We start from the raw sequence: 17,305 nt of genomic DNA, 5'->3' as shown, positions 1-17,305 counted from the left end.
GGGAAGGGGTTTATCTGCACGGGTCCCTTATTTCTCTTCTCATGGCTGCTCACTTTTCTGCCCTCACTCAGCTCATCCTGCCCAAATGGCTGCAGAAACTTAGGGTGAGATGAGCAGCATGGGGACAGTGAGAGCCCTTGGTCACCCCTCCCTGGGGGAGTGCCGCTGGCAGAGGCCTCAGTGGAACATTAGTTTCCACCTTGCAGATTTCTGAGACTGTAGGGAGGATGTGGGGGAACAAGACAGGAAGAGAAATGCAAGGACTTGAGTCCCTATCTGGTACAAAAATGAAGGCAGCCTGGGAGCAGAATAGTGGAGAGGGGAACCTTGGGAGATGTAAGATAAATACTGCATGGGTCCCCACTGGAGGAGCTTATCATCCCACTGGGAAGATGGGATGAGCACAGAAAGGAAAATAATTGGGAAGAATGACAGCTACAAAAGAGACCCAGGAAATAAGTGGTCTGAGAGTTCAGAAAAGGCAGCAAGGCTTCAGGCTGGTGTAAGGTCATGGTGGAGGTAGGATTAGGCAGGCACTCAAGAAGAAGTTGGAAAAATTTTGGCTCAGAAGAAAGGAGCATGAAGGACTGAGCAGAGGTGCCCAGTAGAAGGGCAGAAAATTAAGGTTTGAGGAGAAGGAGCAGGGTTGGCTGGCTGCGGAGAGGATTTATGAGGGAAGCTACCATTTAGTGGTCATTCGTTATGTGCCAGGCACATGACACGTCATTCACTCCGCCAACAAGTTGAACCTGTGTATGCACGAGAATGGAGGGACGCCCCCCTCCGCCGGGGTGACGCATTGCCAGGGCCTGGGCAGGACCTGGGCACCTCCCCTCAGTTCAGGACCCATCAGGGCTCTGGGAACTCCCCATGCTAGGAGGTGAGGGTGTGTTACTGTATTATAAGGGTAGCTGCCAACACTTTCTAACTGCTCAGTGCTTTCAGCTTTCAAAACATTTTCTACACAACCTCTCACTGATTCTCACAATAACCCTGTGAGACAAGTAGGGCAGGTGAGGAAATGAATGCCACACAACTGAAGAGACTTAACCTGAGGTCATGCAGTGAGCGGGTGGCAGAGCTGGGACATGAACCCGGCTCTCTGGCCTCCAGCCCCAGGCTCTTTCCACTAAAGCACCTTGCTTGAAGCAACGAGGTTTAGCTCATGAAATCAGAACCAACCGTGGACTAGGGGCCCCCAGTTGACAGGCAGGAAAAACAGGTGCTGTGGCCTGCTTCCCTCACCATCTGTTCTTACGCTGGGGCAGCCCCCGGGAGGGTGGGCTGGAGATGGCCTGTGATGAGCGTTCCCCTTGCCCCAGCCCAACTTCTTCTCAACCCAGCCGAGGCTTTTTCTCAGTCAAAACTCCTTTGGAGGTAAGAGAAACCTGCTGAAGCTAGCAGTGACAAAGGGTCAGTTGACTCTGAGGACATAGTGGTGTCTCAGGAAGTCCAAAAGGAGGGCTGTGACCTGGCTGGGAAAGGACCAGGAAAGGGAAAGCTGTCAGCAGATAAGGCCACTCCTGTCTCAGACTGCCTCTGTTTTCTCTGTGCCCCCGCTTCCTTCTTGTCTCTGTGTCTCTGAGCACTTGAAGGAAAAGCGTGGTTGTTTTTTTAAAAGCACTCAGGTCGAGACAGTCCTGGGACCTCTCAGTCCCAATCCCAGATCTTCTGCTTGGGTCGTGCGTGCATCCCTGGTCCAATCAGCTAATGTGGAGGGCCCAGGGCTCTGTAGAACAGATGGCCCCAGGGACCATCCACAGAGCCGATGGGGTAGTGCTTAGGGGAGAGGGTGCTGGGCAGGCACCTTAAAAGGTGGCGCCAAAAGCCTCCACTGGCCTTCAAGTCCAGGAAGTCTTGTCTTTTTCTCTCCCTCCCTCTGCTGCTGCCAGAGTGCAGGTGCTGGACATCGACCAGGTGGACACAGACACCCTGCCCCTGGACTCGTCACAGAAGGTGCGGGAGGCCCTGATGTGTGAGCTGAGCCGGGCCGAGTTTGCTGAGTCCCTGGGCCTCAAGCCCCAGGACATGTTTGTGGAGTCCATGTTTTCTCTGGCCGACAAGGATAGCAATGGCTACCTGTCCTTCCAGGAGTTCCTGGACATCCTGGTGGTCTTCATGAAAGGTGGGGGAGGAGGGAGTGATTGTCCAGGTAGGAGAAGATGGAGGGAGCTGGAGTGCAGCTGACCTGTGGGAGATGGGGAAGCACTGGGGCCAGGTCTCCAGTCATGGCAGACATCTGGGAGTGCCCAGGCAGGGGTCAGGAAGCAGAGCGACCCCTTGCTGCATCCAGCAGTGGGTCACTCTAGTGTGAGGCCCCTCCTGGCCAGCCTGGGGTTTAGGCAGGCGGACTGGGACTCTCATGGGGTCCTCCTTCTCCCAGGCTCCCCCGAGGAGAAGTCTCACCTTACGTTCTGCATGTATGACTTTGTTGGGAATGGCCTCATTTCCAAGGACGACTTCATCAGAATGCTGAGGTTGGTCCTGTGGGACAGCTGGGAGAGTGGGCGGAGCAGGGACTGTGGGAGGAAAGAGGTGGGACATGAAGGAGGGAGCAGGAGGGTAAGGAGCAGGGGCCTCCTCGTCACCCATGTAGCCAGAGGCTGTCGTAACGAGGAGTGGGATTGGGATTGGGTCAGTCAGGGCCCTTCCATGTAGGTTCTGCTCTGGAGGCCTGGTGGGATGGCCAGCGGGCCCTTGCATCTAGGCCCCAGGCCGCTTGTCGGGGCCTGATGGCTCCCCTCCCCCTGCCCAGGTCCTTCATCGAGATCTCCAACAACTGCCTGTCCAAGGCCCAGCCGGCCAAGGTGGTGAAGTCCATGTTCCGGGAGTCGGGCTTCCAGGACAAGCAGGAGCTGACGTGGGAGGACTTCCACTTCATGCTGCGGGACCACGACAACGAGCTCCGCCGCACCCAGCTCTGCGTCAAAGGTGGGGTGGCCTGCTGGGCACGGCTGACTCGCCCATGAGACACAGCAGGCACGTGCCTAGGGCCCACATACTTTGAGGAGCCCAGAGAAATGTTTACATTTCTTTTAAAATCAAAAGAAAAGAATCAATATAATGCTAAATATGTAATGTATCCAGCCTGAATTATATTCTTCTTTATACCAACATAATTGTAAAATATATATATATTTTTTAATGCAGGAAGGCAGTAGTGCCTACGGCCCAGAAAAGTCATAGTGCAGCCCTGCTGGTGGGGTGGGCAGGGTCAGGATGGATGGGGTGGGGGAAGGAGACTGGAATTCTGCTTTGCTGTCAAAGGTCCCCGTGCCTGGTCCCCAGGTCAAGGGGGAAGAGTGTCTCCTCATTACAGCCCTACCCGAGCCATACCCACTTCAGCTGGGGTGTCTGGTGGTGGTGGGGTGCTCTGATTTTTTTTGCCACTTTATCCTTTGGAGGAGCGCTCATTAAATGTTTGCTGAGTATATGGAGACCCTCTTTTCTTTTTCCCTCCCCCTCCTTCCTGCCTGACCTGTGTCTGACTCAGGTGGGTAGGGGCTAGAGTCAGGGTGAGGAGGGGGCAGGTAGCAGGCAGAGGGACTGCCTGTGGCCTGCTCTGGGCTGTTAAGGTGTCTTCACAGCCTGGGATTCTCACTGGGTCATGTTGAGACCAAACCCAGCCCCTCCCAGGGTTATGAGAATTTGGAGGGCTGAGCAGCCCAGATGGAGGCAAGGGGCGAGTTGTACAAGACACAGCTGCGCCTCTGGTCAGGGCTTCTCCTGCCCGGCGGGGAGGAGAGTTGGTAGAGCACAGACCCAGCACTCCTCTGATTCTGCAATTTTCCACTTTTCCCAGGCAGCCAGGGCAGCAGGCACCTGGGCCTGAGGGCAAAACAGGGCCAGGTGCCTGGAAGTGAGCTGAGGCTAGAGTCCTGGGGACATCCAGTCCCTGGAGTGGAGGGGAGGACCAGGCTTGGGGGTTGAGGATTAAGTAGAGAGTTAGCATTGAGTACTATTTTGCTTTGCTTTTAATTATTGTTGTGCTTTGTTGTTTCCTCTGTATTTCACTTTGAAACATTTTGAACCTGCAGAAAAGGTGTAAGAATAGTACAAGGAACATCCCTTTACCTTTCACCTAGGTTTGCCATTTGTTACCATTTTGCCACATTTGCTGTTTGCCAAACCATTTGAGAGGATAGACATCCATAGTTTGTTTTAAACATTCATTTCATTAAATTCAGCTTTTTGCCCTGGTCTATAGCCAGGGTAATCTTCAAGACTGGTTTTGCACTTGGAAGTGACCTGGAGACTCCCAGGCCTCCTGTGAGATCCTGGATTTGCAGCTCAGTCCTTCCCTGCCCCTCAGCACTGGTGGCTCCTGGGAGGGTTCCTCCCACCCCCAACATTTTATTATGAGCTCTTTCAAACACAGAAAAGTAGAAGGAATTTTACAGTAATCTCCCATATATGTACTAACTAGATTCTACACTGAACTCCTGGGAGTTTTTAAGCTGGAGGGTCTTTAGCAGGGTTTTGTGGCTGAGTGGTCTTAGCAGGCAGGTTGCGTACAGTTCCTGAGCCCTATTCCACAAGCCTGATACCAGTCCCAGATGTGGGACTGAAAGTGGACACACACTCAGGGGAGCCTGCCTGGCCAACTTTGTTTCAAGCCTTCTCCCTACCCACCCGTGGTGGGGTCTTGCTCCCACTGGGGGCACAGGCTGAGGCTGGCACACCCAGAGGCAGGGTACTGGCTAGGGATCCTCTACAGTTTTGGACACGGGGTGGGTGCTGTGCATTTGAGCTAGGTCATCCTGGGCTCTGGGCCCTGAGCTTCTTACTAGCCCAGCTCTGTGTTGCAGGGGTGGAGGTGCCTGAAGTCATCAAGGACCTCTGCCAGCGAGCCTCATACATCAGCCACGGGAAGCTCTGGTGAACCCTCATCTGGGAATGTTGGAGGGAGAGCTGGGGTCAGGGAGGTGCTTTTTGTTTACCCAGAATGACTGGGATCAGGGCACTCACCAGCCCAAATAGCGCCTTCATGCAAACTAGAAAAAGGCAGAGAAAGCCCTGTGGGAAGGGGAGATCAGACAGCCTGCTGGATTTCAGCACTCACCTGCTGCCTGAATCAGATGCCCTTTTGAAGGGCACAACTGTATTGACACCCCGGTGGGGGCCCCAGGATCTGACTCATTCTCTTGCTAGGTCTCTGTGGGAATCCTGTTGTTCCCTGGCTGAGAGCTCTGACCCTTCCTTAACAGAGTAGGTCTGGAGGCAGACATGGGGCAGCAGAGGACCAAGTGGCTCAGGTGGCCAAGGTCCTATCCTATCTCCTGCATTCCTGTCCTAGTCCCTCTCCCAGAGTGAGTGCTTACTGTCCCCGAAGGGACGCTAACGTCAAGGTGGGGCTGACAACATGGAGAATGCAGTGCCCCACGGACACAGACCCTCCCCAGGAAATTCGACGGAGGTTTGACAAGAAGTACGCCTGCTCCTCCCCTTAAGCCCAGGCAGTTCATCCATCCCTTCAGCATGCATACATTGATTACTTGGTGCCAGGCACTGTGCTGGCACTGGAGGTGCAGGCAGGATGAATGGTCCCCGCCCAAGAATGTCTGATAAGAGAGTCTGGTACAGTGATAGTTACAATGTCCGATTAATGTAATAATAGTGGTAAGAGCAAGGGCCTTCAGAGCTTAAGGAAGTGCTCACCTCTGCCTGGGAGGTAGGGAAGGCTTCCTGGAGGAAGTGTCCTTTGAGTCTCCAGTAAAGGGTGAGAATGGAGCTGGTGGGAGTTGAGAGCTACAGACTGGAAAGGGAAAGGTGACCGAGTGACCACCTGCGAGGCCGTCCCCGCACTGACAGCCCACTTGAGGAGTGTGGTACTGAGGAGCCTTTGGGGTCTGAACCCTACTTGGCTTGAGTAACTAGATGCACCTTTCCCCCTTCTAGAGAGCGGGTCCACATTAGCATTGGGTCCTTGGCCGAGAGAGAGCCGAGACTTCCTGTCTCCCAGGGTAATGTTCCAGCCCCTGATGTTCACCGAGGCTCACCGAGAGAAGTTTCAACGCAACCATGGCCACCAGACGGTGCAGCAGTTCAAGCGCTTCGTCGAGAACTACCAACGCCACATCGGCTGCCTGGCCGTGTTCTACCCCATCGCCGGGGTTTTCTTCCTGGAGAGGGCCTACTGTGTGTGACGGCCGTGGCGGGACAGGTCTTAACAATTAGCCACAGCCCTGGCGGTGGGGCCTATTGTGAGTGACGGACAGCCCTGGGGGCGGGGCCTCCGGGTGCGCGAGGGGCCTGCTTGAATGGAGACCGCGGGAGGCTTGTTGCCTGCAATGGTAGCAACCGGCCAGCGCCTGCGCTGAGCTCACCCTACTGGGCCCTCTGCAGACTACGCCTTTGCGGCTCATCACGTGGGCATCATCCTGTCACGGCGGCCAGCATCTCCTTCATGTTCTCCTACATCCTGCTCACCATGTGCCGCAACCTCATCAGCTTCCTGCGAGAGACCTTCCTCAACCGCTACGTGCCCTTCGACACTGCCGTGGACTTCCATTGCCTCATTGTCTCCACTGCCATCGTCCTCACAGGCAGGGCCTGGGAGTCCCGAGGATTCTCTCCACGCCCTCCCGCCCCCTGCAGCCTCCCCCTCCTCTGAGAGCCCCCTCCTCTCTACCTGCACGTAATTGGGGTGTGAGTCTTAGATGTCCTTTCCTAGGATGACGGTGGCCCCTGCAGTGGTGTGAAGTAAGCCCAGGAGCCCCTCACTGCCCCACGCTCTCAAGGCCACCTTACCAGCCTCCCACTGACAAGTTACTAACACTCCAGAATGAGTGCACATAATGTGTGAGCTCTCCCAGGTTTTATGTTTTAAAACATAATTCTGAGGAATTCCCTGGTGGTCCAGTGGTTAGGACTGGATGCTGTCACTGCCAGGGCCCCGGGTTCTATCCCTAGTCGGGGAACTAAGATCCCACAAGCCTCTTTGTGAGCCAAACAAACAAAAACACGTAATTCTATGAGAGAAACCAAAGGAATGAACTCCTAATGGTGTAATTTCAGACGCATGTGGCTGTTTTCATGGATGGTGTGTATATGGGGCAGGGGAGGAACAGGAGGTTTATTAAAGAATAGAAGTCCAGATCCCTAGGGTCCTTTTTCAGGCCCCCAGCTCTGGCTGGCTGGAGTCCTAGAGCTTGGGCTGAATGGGTTGAGCACCCCCAGTGGGCTGGCCCCAGGCTCAACCCCACCCTGTCTGGTCTTCCTTAGCCTTACACAGTGCAGGCCATGTGGTGAATGTCTCTACCTCTTCTGCATCAGCCCGCTCAGCATCCTCTCCTGCCTCTTCCCCGGCTTCTTCCATGACAATGGGTGAGTGAGTGTGTATGTGTGTGTGTGTGTGTGTGTGTGGCCTGGCTCGGGGGTGAAGGGGGTGGAATTCTTTGCAGAAATTCTCTTGGCTCAGAGGAGTGTGTCACCAAGTTATAGGACAGTGACCAGCCTGAGTCCCCAATCCCAAGTCGCAGAAAGGGAGACTGGTGGCTGGTGTGGGGTGCCTCCTCTGGAGGATCCTTTCTGGAGGTCCCAGACATCTCCTCACAGGATCCGTCCTTGCTTTCCCTAACCCTCAGGTCCGAGTTCCCCCAGAAGTGTTACTGGTGGTTCTTCCAGACCATGCCAGGTGAGAGCCCTCTCTGCTCCATGAATTTCTGGGCCTGGCTCTGGGTTCCAGGCTCTGGGTTCTGTCTGCCACAGGCAGCCCAGTCGCTCTCACTCGGCCCTCATAGCCTTCACGGTGAGCCAGGCTCTGCCCTTGCCCTGAGCACTCTCCCGGGCAGTAGGAGACTCTGCATTCCAGGCCTTCTCTCAGGAGCTTAGCTGGGCTTCTGCCCCAGTTCTGAACTAGTCCCTCCCTCTGAGGAATGGGAGTGCACCCCTCCACCCCTGACACACACACCTACCATGACAGTGACTTAGAGGAATGCTATGCCCCAGCTGCATGGGGGAGGGACCAGGCTCTTTGTGGAGCCTGGTGGACACCCCCTTCCCCTCTCCCCCTCCATTCTGTAGTCTGTCTTGACAAGAGCTGTTTAGGGGCATATTCCTAACTCCCCATAATCACTCATTTTAGAGCTATTAGCTGTGAATCTATTCAAATGCTTCTTGAAGCTATTTATATTTTCACTCTGTTCCCTCCTTGGGGTAACACGTTCTCTACACTCCTTTCTGTGAAACACAGCGTGTTGTTTTTTATTTTTCTTTAAATCCTAAAACGATCAGCTTTGAACTTCAGAGAGTGCTTGCTAACTCCTGCGCGCTGGGGTTTAGTGGATCAGGCCGCGTTTATGCCCTTCTCTCCATTCAGGACTTTACAGGCTTTGGCTAGATCCCTTCTTAACCTCTGCTCTTCCACACTACAGGGCTCTAATCTTCTTCACTTCTGCCTCTCTCCTCCTTGATCACTTGAGGGGCCGTTATCTGGAATGGCTCCAGTATTGCCCTCCTGTGCACCCCTAGCCTGGGATCCCCTTTGAGAGGAGGGGTCTCCCACCAGGTCTGGGCCAGATCCATGGGGGCTCTGGTGATGAGCAGCGACAGTGTGGTCCCACTCGCTCACTCACGGTGCCAGTGCTCACGCTTGGTGCTGTGGCTGCCAGGTAGAGTGCAGCTGGAATGCTGGCCAAGCCTTGACTCCCTGACGGCAGGGCCTACAATGTCCAGAGTTCCACCCAGAGGGCTCAGAGCAGCTGCCCTGTACATTCATTCATTCATTCATTCATCACACATGTCCGTAAGGCCCATGGTGTGCCAGGCCCTGCACTAGGCACTCAGGTGCAGTGGTGAACTAGCCTAGCCTGGTCCCTGTTCTTGTGGACCTGAGAGTCAAGAAAGTGACAGACGTAAAACAAGTAATGACACAGGTGCTTGAAAAACAACAATCATGACAAGGTCCACGAAGGACAAGTAGGGTCTGTTGAGATGAAAGGTACCTGTGATCAGTGGTGTCGGAGAGAGGAAGAGGGAAGGGTGCTGGGCTTTCCGCCCCCTGCCTGGAGCTGTGGAGTGGAGAGGGGACCCTGGCAGCCTCAGAACAGCCCCCTCTGTGAGGCCCTGCGCCTCTGCCCTTCACCCCATGTTCATTTGCAGGTCTCACGGGGGTCATGCTGCTCCTGGTTCCCGCCGTCATGTACGTCTTCGCCTCCCACCACTTCCGGCGCCGCAGCTTCCGGGGCTTCTGTCTGACCCACCACCTGTGCATTCTGCTCTTGGTGCTGGTGAGGGCTTTTGGCTGTGAACCAGGCCAGTGGAGTCTGGGCAGATGTTCCCAGGGAGGCAGTGATGCCTGAGACATCAGTTCTCCATCCCCTTAGTTATTTCAAGTATCCTCTTCACTTCTCCGTATCTCTCTCAAAAGGTGGAGATTATATAGTATGGGGCTCTCAGGTAGGCTGACCCAATATGCGGCACTTGGAAGACTGACTCCCTGGCATGGGATCTGTAATAGCAGCCTTACCAGGCTGATCTGCATTCCTTCCAGACACCCCACATCATTTCTGCCCAGCCAGTCTTTCCCTACTTTGGGTAGTGGTTTGGGCTGTTGGGTGGACTGTCTGCATTCAAGGGAGCGTCACCTTCTTAAAGAGAAACGTACCTTAAATAGGTTCTGCCACTTCTGTTCTGATCCTTTTTTCTGGGGTGTTAGCTACCCCATCTAGCTAGCTAAGTGCCACCTGTAAAGTTAACGAACTTGCTCAAAATGTCTTCATTGGACTGTTGATAAAATGGATTTTTAAGACTCCACCTCTCCCCTTTCCTTCTTAACCTGGGCCCCTGCCTCCCTTCCTTCACATTCCCTCCCTTCTTCTTTCCTGTTCCCTTTTCACCTTTCCCTGGCTTTGTCCTCAGCTGCTTCAGCTGGCTATTTCCAGAGCTGACTCTGATCTATGCCCCTATGTCATGGCTCTACTTGGCCTGCCTTTCTCACAGACACAGGCACTTCCCCGAAGGGCACCCTGAGGACCTTGCTAAGAAGTTAAACCAAGTCCCAATGCTCTGGTGTCCCCATTGATGATAGCTTGGCTGCCAGCATTCAAGAAGTGCAGAGCCCAGATGGCTGCCCTATCACCTGGCTCCAGGCAGAACTGCACACAGGGGTCTCCTTTGTCCTGAGACAAGGGAGAAAGGTCATCATTGCCTGGGTCAGGCTGGTGCTGGGTTGCAGTCTGTCCTCACTGGTAGGTAGGAGGGTCTGCTTCCATCCTGCTTGAGGCTCAGCACCTCATGGTTCTGAAGATGACTATCCAGCCTGGGCTTAGGATGTTTCCTAGAACTGATGACGTTTGTTTCTCTGGAAATTGTGGCTAATTTATGCCTCCCTCCCAATGTTCCTGATAATGGATAGAGCCCTAGCATCTGGGTGACTGTTTCTGTTAGGGGTGGAAATGATGGTCTTGTTTCTGGTGATAAAGCAGCTTTTTTGAACTAGATGGGAGACCCAGAAGAGTGGCCAGGCTGGTTCCCTGAGACCAAGACCGGTTTCTGATTTATCCCCGGTTGTGGGGACCACTGGGGGATCCAGAAGGGAAGTTAGCAGCTCAGAAAGGTGCAGGCCCCTCTGCTGGGAAGTCCTAGCCCCTGCAGCTTGGGTGCATCTCATCTCGGGGGAGATCAGAGCCAAAGCACCTGCTGCCTTCCTGTTTATCTCAGGTATGCCCACTTGACCTCTGGCAGAAAGAGAAGTTACAAGTAAACGACCCCAGTGTGGAGCAGACCCTGGGGAAGGGTGTCCAGGCTCCTGATCCAGGCTGTAGAGGGTGGAGTTAGCACAGCAGAAACTGAGCTGGCAGGCTGTTCCCCAGGCTCCTCAGTCAACCATGACCCTGCAGCAGCTTTGTGGTTTAAAGGTAGAGCCAACACCGAGCGAGGTGTATAAACAAAGGAGTATGAAGTCACCTTGACATTGTTCTCAGCCTGGTTGGATTCTCAGGAAGGCTTGGGGGTGGGCATGGGCTCCTTAATGAAAGAGGAACTTGGGAAAACTGGAGCCAATTCAGAGAAGAGCCCAAGGAGGTTTGAGTGAGCTCTGTGGGGAAAGTTTCAAGAATTGGGTAACACTCAGCTGGAGGAATGGAGAGCTGAATGAGGAACCAGAGTTCACTTTAACTGTTATGTGTTGAGGGTCTAGTATATACTTGCTCTGTGCTAGGCCCAGCAGAGGAGGGGGAGACTCTAAGCTCTGCCCTCAGGAACTGAGGATTTGCTGCAGAGATAAGTGCCATGCATGTGAAATGATCAAAATGAACAGATAATACAGGATTAATTGCTGAGTTGAGTGTTCCAGTCAGTCAGTCAGAAGAGCTCATTGAAGGGAGTTTCGTTTGGGCCAAACTGGTTAGAGAAGACTTTGGGGAGAAGGTGGAACTTGTGCTAAGCTTAAGGAGAGATAAGCTAAGGTTTGACAGGGCAGAGTAGAAACTGAAGAGCATTCCAGGTGGAAGGAAGGGCATGAGGGACTTCCCTGGAGGTCCAGTGGTTAGGACTCTGTGCTTTCACTGCCGAGGGCCCAGGTTCAATCCCTGGTTGGGCCAAAAAAAAAAAGAAGGAGAAAGGCATGAACACTGGTGCAGAGGTGGGAATGATGATAGAATATTCGGGGCACAGAGGAGATGGGCCTGGCTATGAATAGCCAACAGGGCAGTAGGTGGTGGCAGGACATGGCGGACCTGTGCAGGCTGCAGCTGCAGCTGAAGGGCTGTGGCTCAGCTGAGAGGCTGCGCTAGGTGGGAGATCATAGAGAAGAGCAGAGGGTGAGGAAATCAGGCTGCGGCAACACACAGGATTGGGGGTGGGAGAAGGAGCAGAGCCAGTGCAGGAGGTAGAAAGTAAACAGCCAGAGAGGGAAAGAGGGAGAACCAGTAGAGCACTGCTGCAGAAGTGGCAAGGCGGGGGTGGTCCCTAGAGCCACAGGCTGCCAAGCATGGGAGCGAATGCAGTCTGAAGGGAGACCTCGGGGTTTGGTCACTTGTGAGCCCTCTGTGAGCAGGTCCTGAGAAGACGTGGAGGCGGGAGCCAGGCTGACCATACTCAGGAGCAAGCAAGTGGGAAGAAGGGGGCAAGTCGTGTCTGACCACGTTAGACCAGCTTGTTGGGGAAAGGACCGGAGCTGGACAATACCTGTCAGTTATTTCATGGAAAAGGAGGACTGGTTAGGTGTTCTTAGTCTCCAAAGGGGTAGGGTAAATTGGGGAGACTTCTTCCATTAACTCAGTACTTACTGAGCACCTACTGTGTGCCAGGCAGAAACTGATTGGAGCTGAGAGTGTCACGGCAAATGAAATGCGCACAGTCCCTACTCCTCTAGTCCAGTGGGGAGAACAACAATAAACATGTCCATGGATGAAGGAACACAAGTATCGTGGATGACGACAATGCTCTGAAGGGAGTTCACAGGGAGAAGGGATAGAGAGGGCCTGGTGAAGGCCTGAGGAGGTGGCGTTTCTGCTGAGGCCTGAAAAGTGAGATGGATGGAAGAAGTAGGGGAAAGGCATTCCCAGCAGAGGGAGCAGCAGGTGCAAAAGGACTTGCTGTGTTTGAAGAACAGCGAGGGGGAAATGCTGGCAGGTAGAGGCCAGAACACTGCAAGGCCTTGTGGTGCAATGGGAAATCATCTAAGGCCTTTTGAGCTGGAAATGACATGATAAAAGAAACTTTAAAATGTCACACTGGCTGTCTTGGAGAGAATGGATCACAGTGGGGCAACCCAGTGGAAGACCAAGTAGGAGGCTACCGCATGAGTGCAGGTGGCTTGGTCTAGGATGGTGTCAGGAAGTGCAAATAGTCTCATTAACATAAAGACTTTGGAGGATGGGTTGGGAGAGGTTAAGTTTTGGAGCCTGGAAGGAACATGGCACCTGGGGAGGTGAGAATTGGATGGGCCAATTGGGAAAGGATGCAGGGGTCAGACCCTGTTGTGAGTGTGGCTTGGATCTCAGCTATACTCTTTGCTCTATCCAGCTCATCATCCATGGTAGCTTCGCTCTGATCCAGCTGCCCCGTTTTCACATCTTCTTCCTGGTCCCAGTATTTATTTATATGGGGGACGAGCTGGTGAGCCTGAGCCGGAAGAAGGTGGAGATCAGTGTGGTGAAGGCAGAGCAGCTGCCTTCAGGTACCAACATAGAGGCTGTCAGGGGAGCAGGCTGGTGGTACTGAGGAAGCTGACAGGCCAGGAGCAGAGCCTGGACCTTGAAATCTCCTGGCCTGGCCCAGTGGAGTTAGCAGGGTCCTTGAGGTGGTAGGGATGAGGGAGCTGGTAAGAGAGGCTCTTTGCCAGGGGACCTGAGCCTCTCTCACAACAGAGAGAGGAGGAGCCCAGGCCAGGCTGACTACCAACCCCAGTGCTGCCCAGCACCCGCTCAGGGTAGACGCTGCCTGAGGGGAGTAATGACCTCTGATTGCGAGAGGTCTCGTCTGTCATATTCCAAAAGCAGAGCTGAGGCTGCAGGTTGGGGAACTCTCTAGGGGTCACATTGTTGCTGGGTTCAGGACAGCAGCCTCCCACCCACCTCCCCTCCTCAGGAGTGACCCGCCTTGAGTTCCAGCGGCCCCAAGACTTTGAGTACAAGTCAGGACAGTGGGTGCGGATCGCCTGACTGGCTCTGGGGACCACAGAGTGCCACCCCTTCACCCTGACTTCTGCGCCCCACGAGGACACACTTAGCCTGCACATCCGGGCAGCAGGGCCCTGGACCACCCGCCTCAGGGAGATCTACTCACCCCCGACGGGTGACAGCTGTGCCAAACATCCAAAGGGGCCCAGACCCAGGCCGGACGCACCACATGCTCCCACAGTCCTTAGCAGGCCTCGGTCCTGCTGCCCCAGACTCCCCACTGTGTTCCTCCCTTCCCCTATCCGGGGACTGATTCTTCCAGATGATGCTACAAGCCCCCCACTACTCCCCACTCCATACGCCTGCCTGCATTTCCCTGCCTCCCATTTCTGGCTTCAGAACTATGGTGGTAGCTGAACTTAACTCAAACCCACTCCCCTCCCTGCAGCTGTACCTCGATGGACCATTTGGAGAGGGCCACCAGGAGTGGCATAAGCTTGAGGTGTCCGTGCTGATGGGAGGGGGCATTGGGGTCACCCCCTTTGCCTCCATCCTCAAAGACCTGGTCTTCAAGTCATGGGTCAGCTGCCAAGTGTTCTGTAGGAAGGTGAGTGTCCCCTCCTCCCACCAGCCCCTGGCCCCCTGCTCCCTGTCACTGTGTCCATCTGAACCCATCTCCTGCCTCTGTCCTTGGCCTCCCTGGTCTGGGAAAGGCTGAGTTGGCCTGACCCCAAGGGACTCGGGGTATTCCTGGACCCTAAGGGACAGAGTTGTTCCGCTGATGCCTTCCAGGCTCTTGCCTCAGTTAGGGGATGCCCCACGTAGGATGTGCTTCTGAGAGTCCCTCCAGGCAGCGTTGGAGAGGAAGCCAGCACTTGAAGCACTGTCGGGTCGGGAGAGGGAAGGACACACTTGGGGTGGGGCACAAGTGAAACTGGCTCTTCCCTCAAGAGGAAGAGGAGGGGAGGCAGCAAGGCAGGGCTGGCGGGCCTGGATGGCCCTAGGAACACAGCCCAGGCCCTGAGGCCCCTCCACACCAGGCCCCTTCGCCTCACCCTGGCCCTGGTGGCAGGCCCCTGCTTGTCTCTCTGGGCCTGGCAGGTGAGTCAGGGCCACAGGAATGCAGCGGGCAGAGGCCCAGCCTGTGTGCTGTCAGCACTCAGAGGGTGACAGACAGCTCCCCTGCCCCTCTGTCCGTGCCAGCTCTGTCTCTGCCTCTTAACTCACAGCCCCATTTCTCCCCATCAGAAGCTGCAGGTGGGTCCCCCCCAGGGACCTTCCGGGGCAGCTTCCATTCCCCTGGTCTCTCTTTGAGCCCATGCCCATCCACTCCAGGCAGCCAGCTGGGGCTTGCCAGAGGCTGTTCTGTGACATACCCCTTAGCGGGACCCTCTCCCTCTGGACAGCCTGTAGGTTGGGAGCCTAGCAGCCTGAGCAGGGCCCACTGGAGGGAGTGGAAGGTCAGGCTCGGCAAGAGAAAGCTGCTTCCCACCCCAACAGACCTTCAGCTCACTTGACAGGGTCCTTTCTCATGGCCCCAGGGTATTGCTCACTTCCACTGCTCTGTGCCCTGGGGCAACTCCATCTCCTGCCTCAGAGCACGGCCCTGTGGCCCCATACATTCCACCTCCCCAGGCTATCTGGGGAGAGGCACAAGCTGCTAGAGACCAGAAGAGTTCTATTGGTGTGATGATTCCTGGGGTGTAGGGAGCCTGAGATGAGCTGGGTCCCAAGCTCTAGCCCTGTCCCCAGATCTACTTCATCTGGGTGACACGGACCCAGCGGCAGTTTGAGTGGCTGGCTGACATCATCCGGGAGGTGGAGGAGAATGACCACCAGGACCTGGTGTCCGTGCACATCTACATCACCCAGCTGGCTGAGAAGTTTGACCTCAGGACCACCATGCTGGTACGTCAGGGCCGGCCAGGCAGGGCAGCTCAGTGGGTATGTGGGTTGAGGGTAAGGATGGCCAGGGCAGGTGGGTGGACCCTCTGGACTAGGAGCTGACCCTGGCTCTGCCTGGCTGTGACCTTCCTCCTCTACTCCCTCCCCCCAGTACATCTGTGAGCGGCACTTCCAGAAGGTGCTGAACCGGAGTCTGTTCACGGGCTTGCGCTCCATCACCCACTTTGGCCGACCCCCCTTCGAACACTTCTTTGACTCTCTGCAGGAGGTCCACCCACAGGTCAGCTCCCACCCCATATTCAGGTTTTCTCCACCTTTATCGTTTGGGGTCTGGGCAAAGCTCCCAAACCTGCTCCATAAGGGAAGGAGAATCCACCCCCAGGGATATTGGTGGGGTAATGGAATGGAAGGGGAGAGGTGTGGGTCACCCTCAGGGGCAAAGGGAGGAATCAGGCAGCAGGGACTTGCCACCTCTGAAGCCATGATGCCTTGTCCAGAAGGAAAGGCTTGGTGGTTGGGCTGGTCCTCACCACAGACGCAGAGTTATCCTTACCACTAATGCTGTCCAGCCCTCACCCTGGACACCAAGCTAACCTTCACCACGAGCACTATGCTAGCCACACTCTCATATAAACTGGGCTAGCCCTCAATGAGACACTAAACTGTCCTCAACTTGGACATTGATTAACCTGGCCCCTGTTGGAAACACTGATCTTGCACCTGAAGCTAGCAAATGCATTGGAAAACGGTAAAGGCTGGACGCACAGAGAGCAAGTCTACCAAAATTGAGTTAGTTTTATAAACATTGAGGCAGCCCTCACCATACACGGTACGAAGCAAACCTTCATCAGGAACATGGAATGGTCCTCACCAAGGACTCTTGCTGGTCTTTAACATGAACATGGAGCTAGCCCTCCCTCTGAACACTGAGCTAGCCTTCACTTCTTCCTCCAACAGGTCCAGAAGATCGGGGTGTTTAGCTGTGACCCCCGTGGCATGACAAAGAATGTGGGAAAGGCCTGTCAGCTCATCAACAGGCAGGACGGGATTCGTTTCTCCCACCATCATGAGAACTTCTAGGCCTCCTGCCCAGGGCCTCTGCCCACTCCCCAGCTGAGCAGAGGTTTGGCCCCATACCTCACCTCTAGCTTTCCTGTTTCTGGCTCCCTCAGCCGTCTCCCCATTCGCACCTGCCAACCTTGGTCCAGGTGGCCATGGTTAGTCACCTCATGCGGGTTCAGGGACTCCCAGGCCCAGAAGGTCTCAGCCTGGAGAAATGCAAGGCACTGTGTGGGGACTAGAGGTTGGGAGGTAGGAGAGCTATTATTGCTTTGGGGCAAAGTGATACCTCTTGTTCCAAAATAAGAACAAAAACAAAAGACTGGAACAGAGAGAGAGAGAGAGAGAGAGAGAGAGAGAGCGCGTGTGCGTGTGCGTGTGCGTGTGTGTGTAGGGGGCTGTGAGCCTAAGGATGAAGTGGGAGCACAGATGCTGGCATCCTAAAACTCCCCACTGTCAAAAGGGCTGGCAAATGCCTTAGAGAGTAGAGGGTAGACCCACAGAGAGCAATTTACAGGACCCCCTCAGCACCCCATTCTAACAGCACAGTTGATCTTTTCTGCCAACTTTTTACATGTGTACTATAGTCAAAACCTGCCCCAACAGGCCTCAGTGCTCCTCAGCTCTTCTCTTCCTGCTCTAATAGCCTTTTATAAATAAGCCACTTTCCTGCCTTAGGGTTTCTTTATTCTGCTGCAGGGTGGGGTCCTCACGCAGCCAGCTCACCGAGGCTGGTCCACACATTCTCTTTGAGCTTGCCTGTACCCACTGACTAA

The 17,305-nt window shown here is 54.8% G+C and overlaps 1 protein-coding gene across 1 annotated transcript in view; it reads left to right on the top strand.

Annotated features, from left to right (window-relative positions):
* The window catches only part of DUOX1 (dual oxidase 1), a gene marked incomplete at its 5' end in the record, with an annotated part of 57,512 nt that overhangs the window by 16,695 nt on the left and 23,512 nt on the right, over window positions 1-17,305 (top strand). Inside the window, 19 exon segments of the mRNA XM_079699122.1 lie at window positions 1,900-2,125; window positions 2,384-2,477; window positions 2,756-2,931; window positions 4,809-4,878; window positions 5,297-5,428; window positions 5,963-6,138; window positions 6,346-6,381; window positions 6,384-6,545; window positions 7,225-7,256; window positions 7,259-7,326; window positions 7,587-7,636; window positions 9,103-9,230; window positions 12,970-13,123; window positions 13,534-13,604; window positions 13,608-13,766; window positions 14,014-14,172; window positions 15,318-15,473; window positions 15,622-15,750; window positions 16,428-16,593. Coding sequence (XP_079555248.1) covers window positions 1,900-2,125; window positions 2,384-2,477; window positions 2,756-2,931; window positions 4,809-4,878; window positions 5,297-5,428; window positions 5,963-6,138; window positions 6,346-6,381; window positions 6,384-6,545; window positions 7,225-7,256; window positions 7,259-7,326; window positions 7,587-7,636; window positions 9,103-9,230; window positions 12,970-13,123; window positions 13,534-13,604; window positions 13,608-13,766; window positions 14,014-14,172; window positions 15,318-15,473; window positions 15,622-15,750; window positions 16,428-16,550 — 2,301 coding nt within the window. The 3' untranslated portion in view covers window positions 16,551-16,593.

This window comes from Hyperoodon ampullatus, assembly GCF_949752795.1.
Source record: "Hyperoodon ampullatus genome assembly, chromosome: 3".
Taxonomy (NCBI): Eukaryota; Metazoa; Chordata; class Mammalia; order Artiodactyla; family Ziphiidae; genus Hyperoodon; species Hyperoodon ampullatus.
Note: the sequence above shows the minus strand (reverse complement) of the source record. Positions and strands in the feature narration are given on the sequence as shown.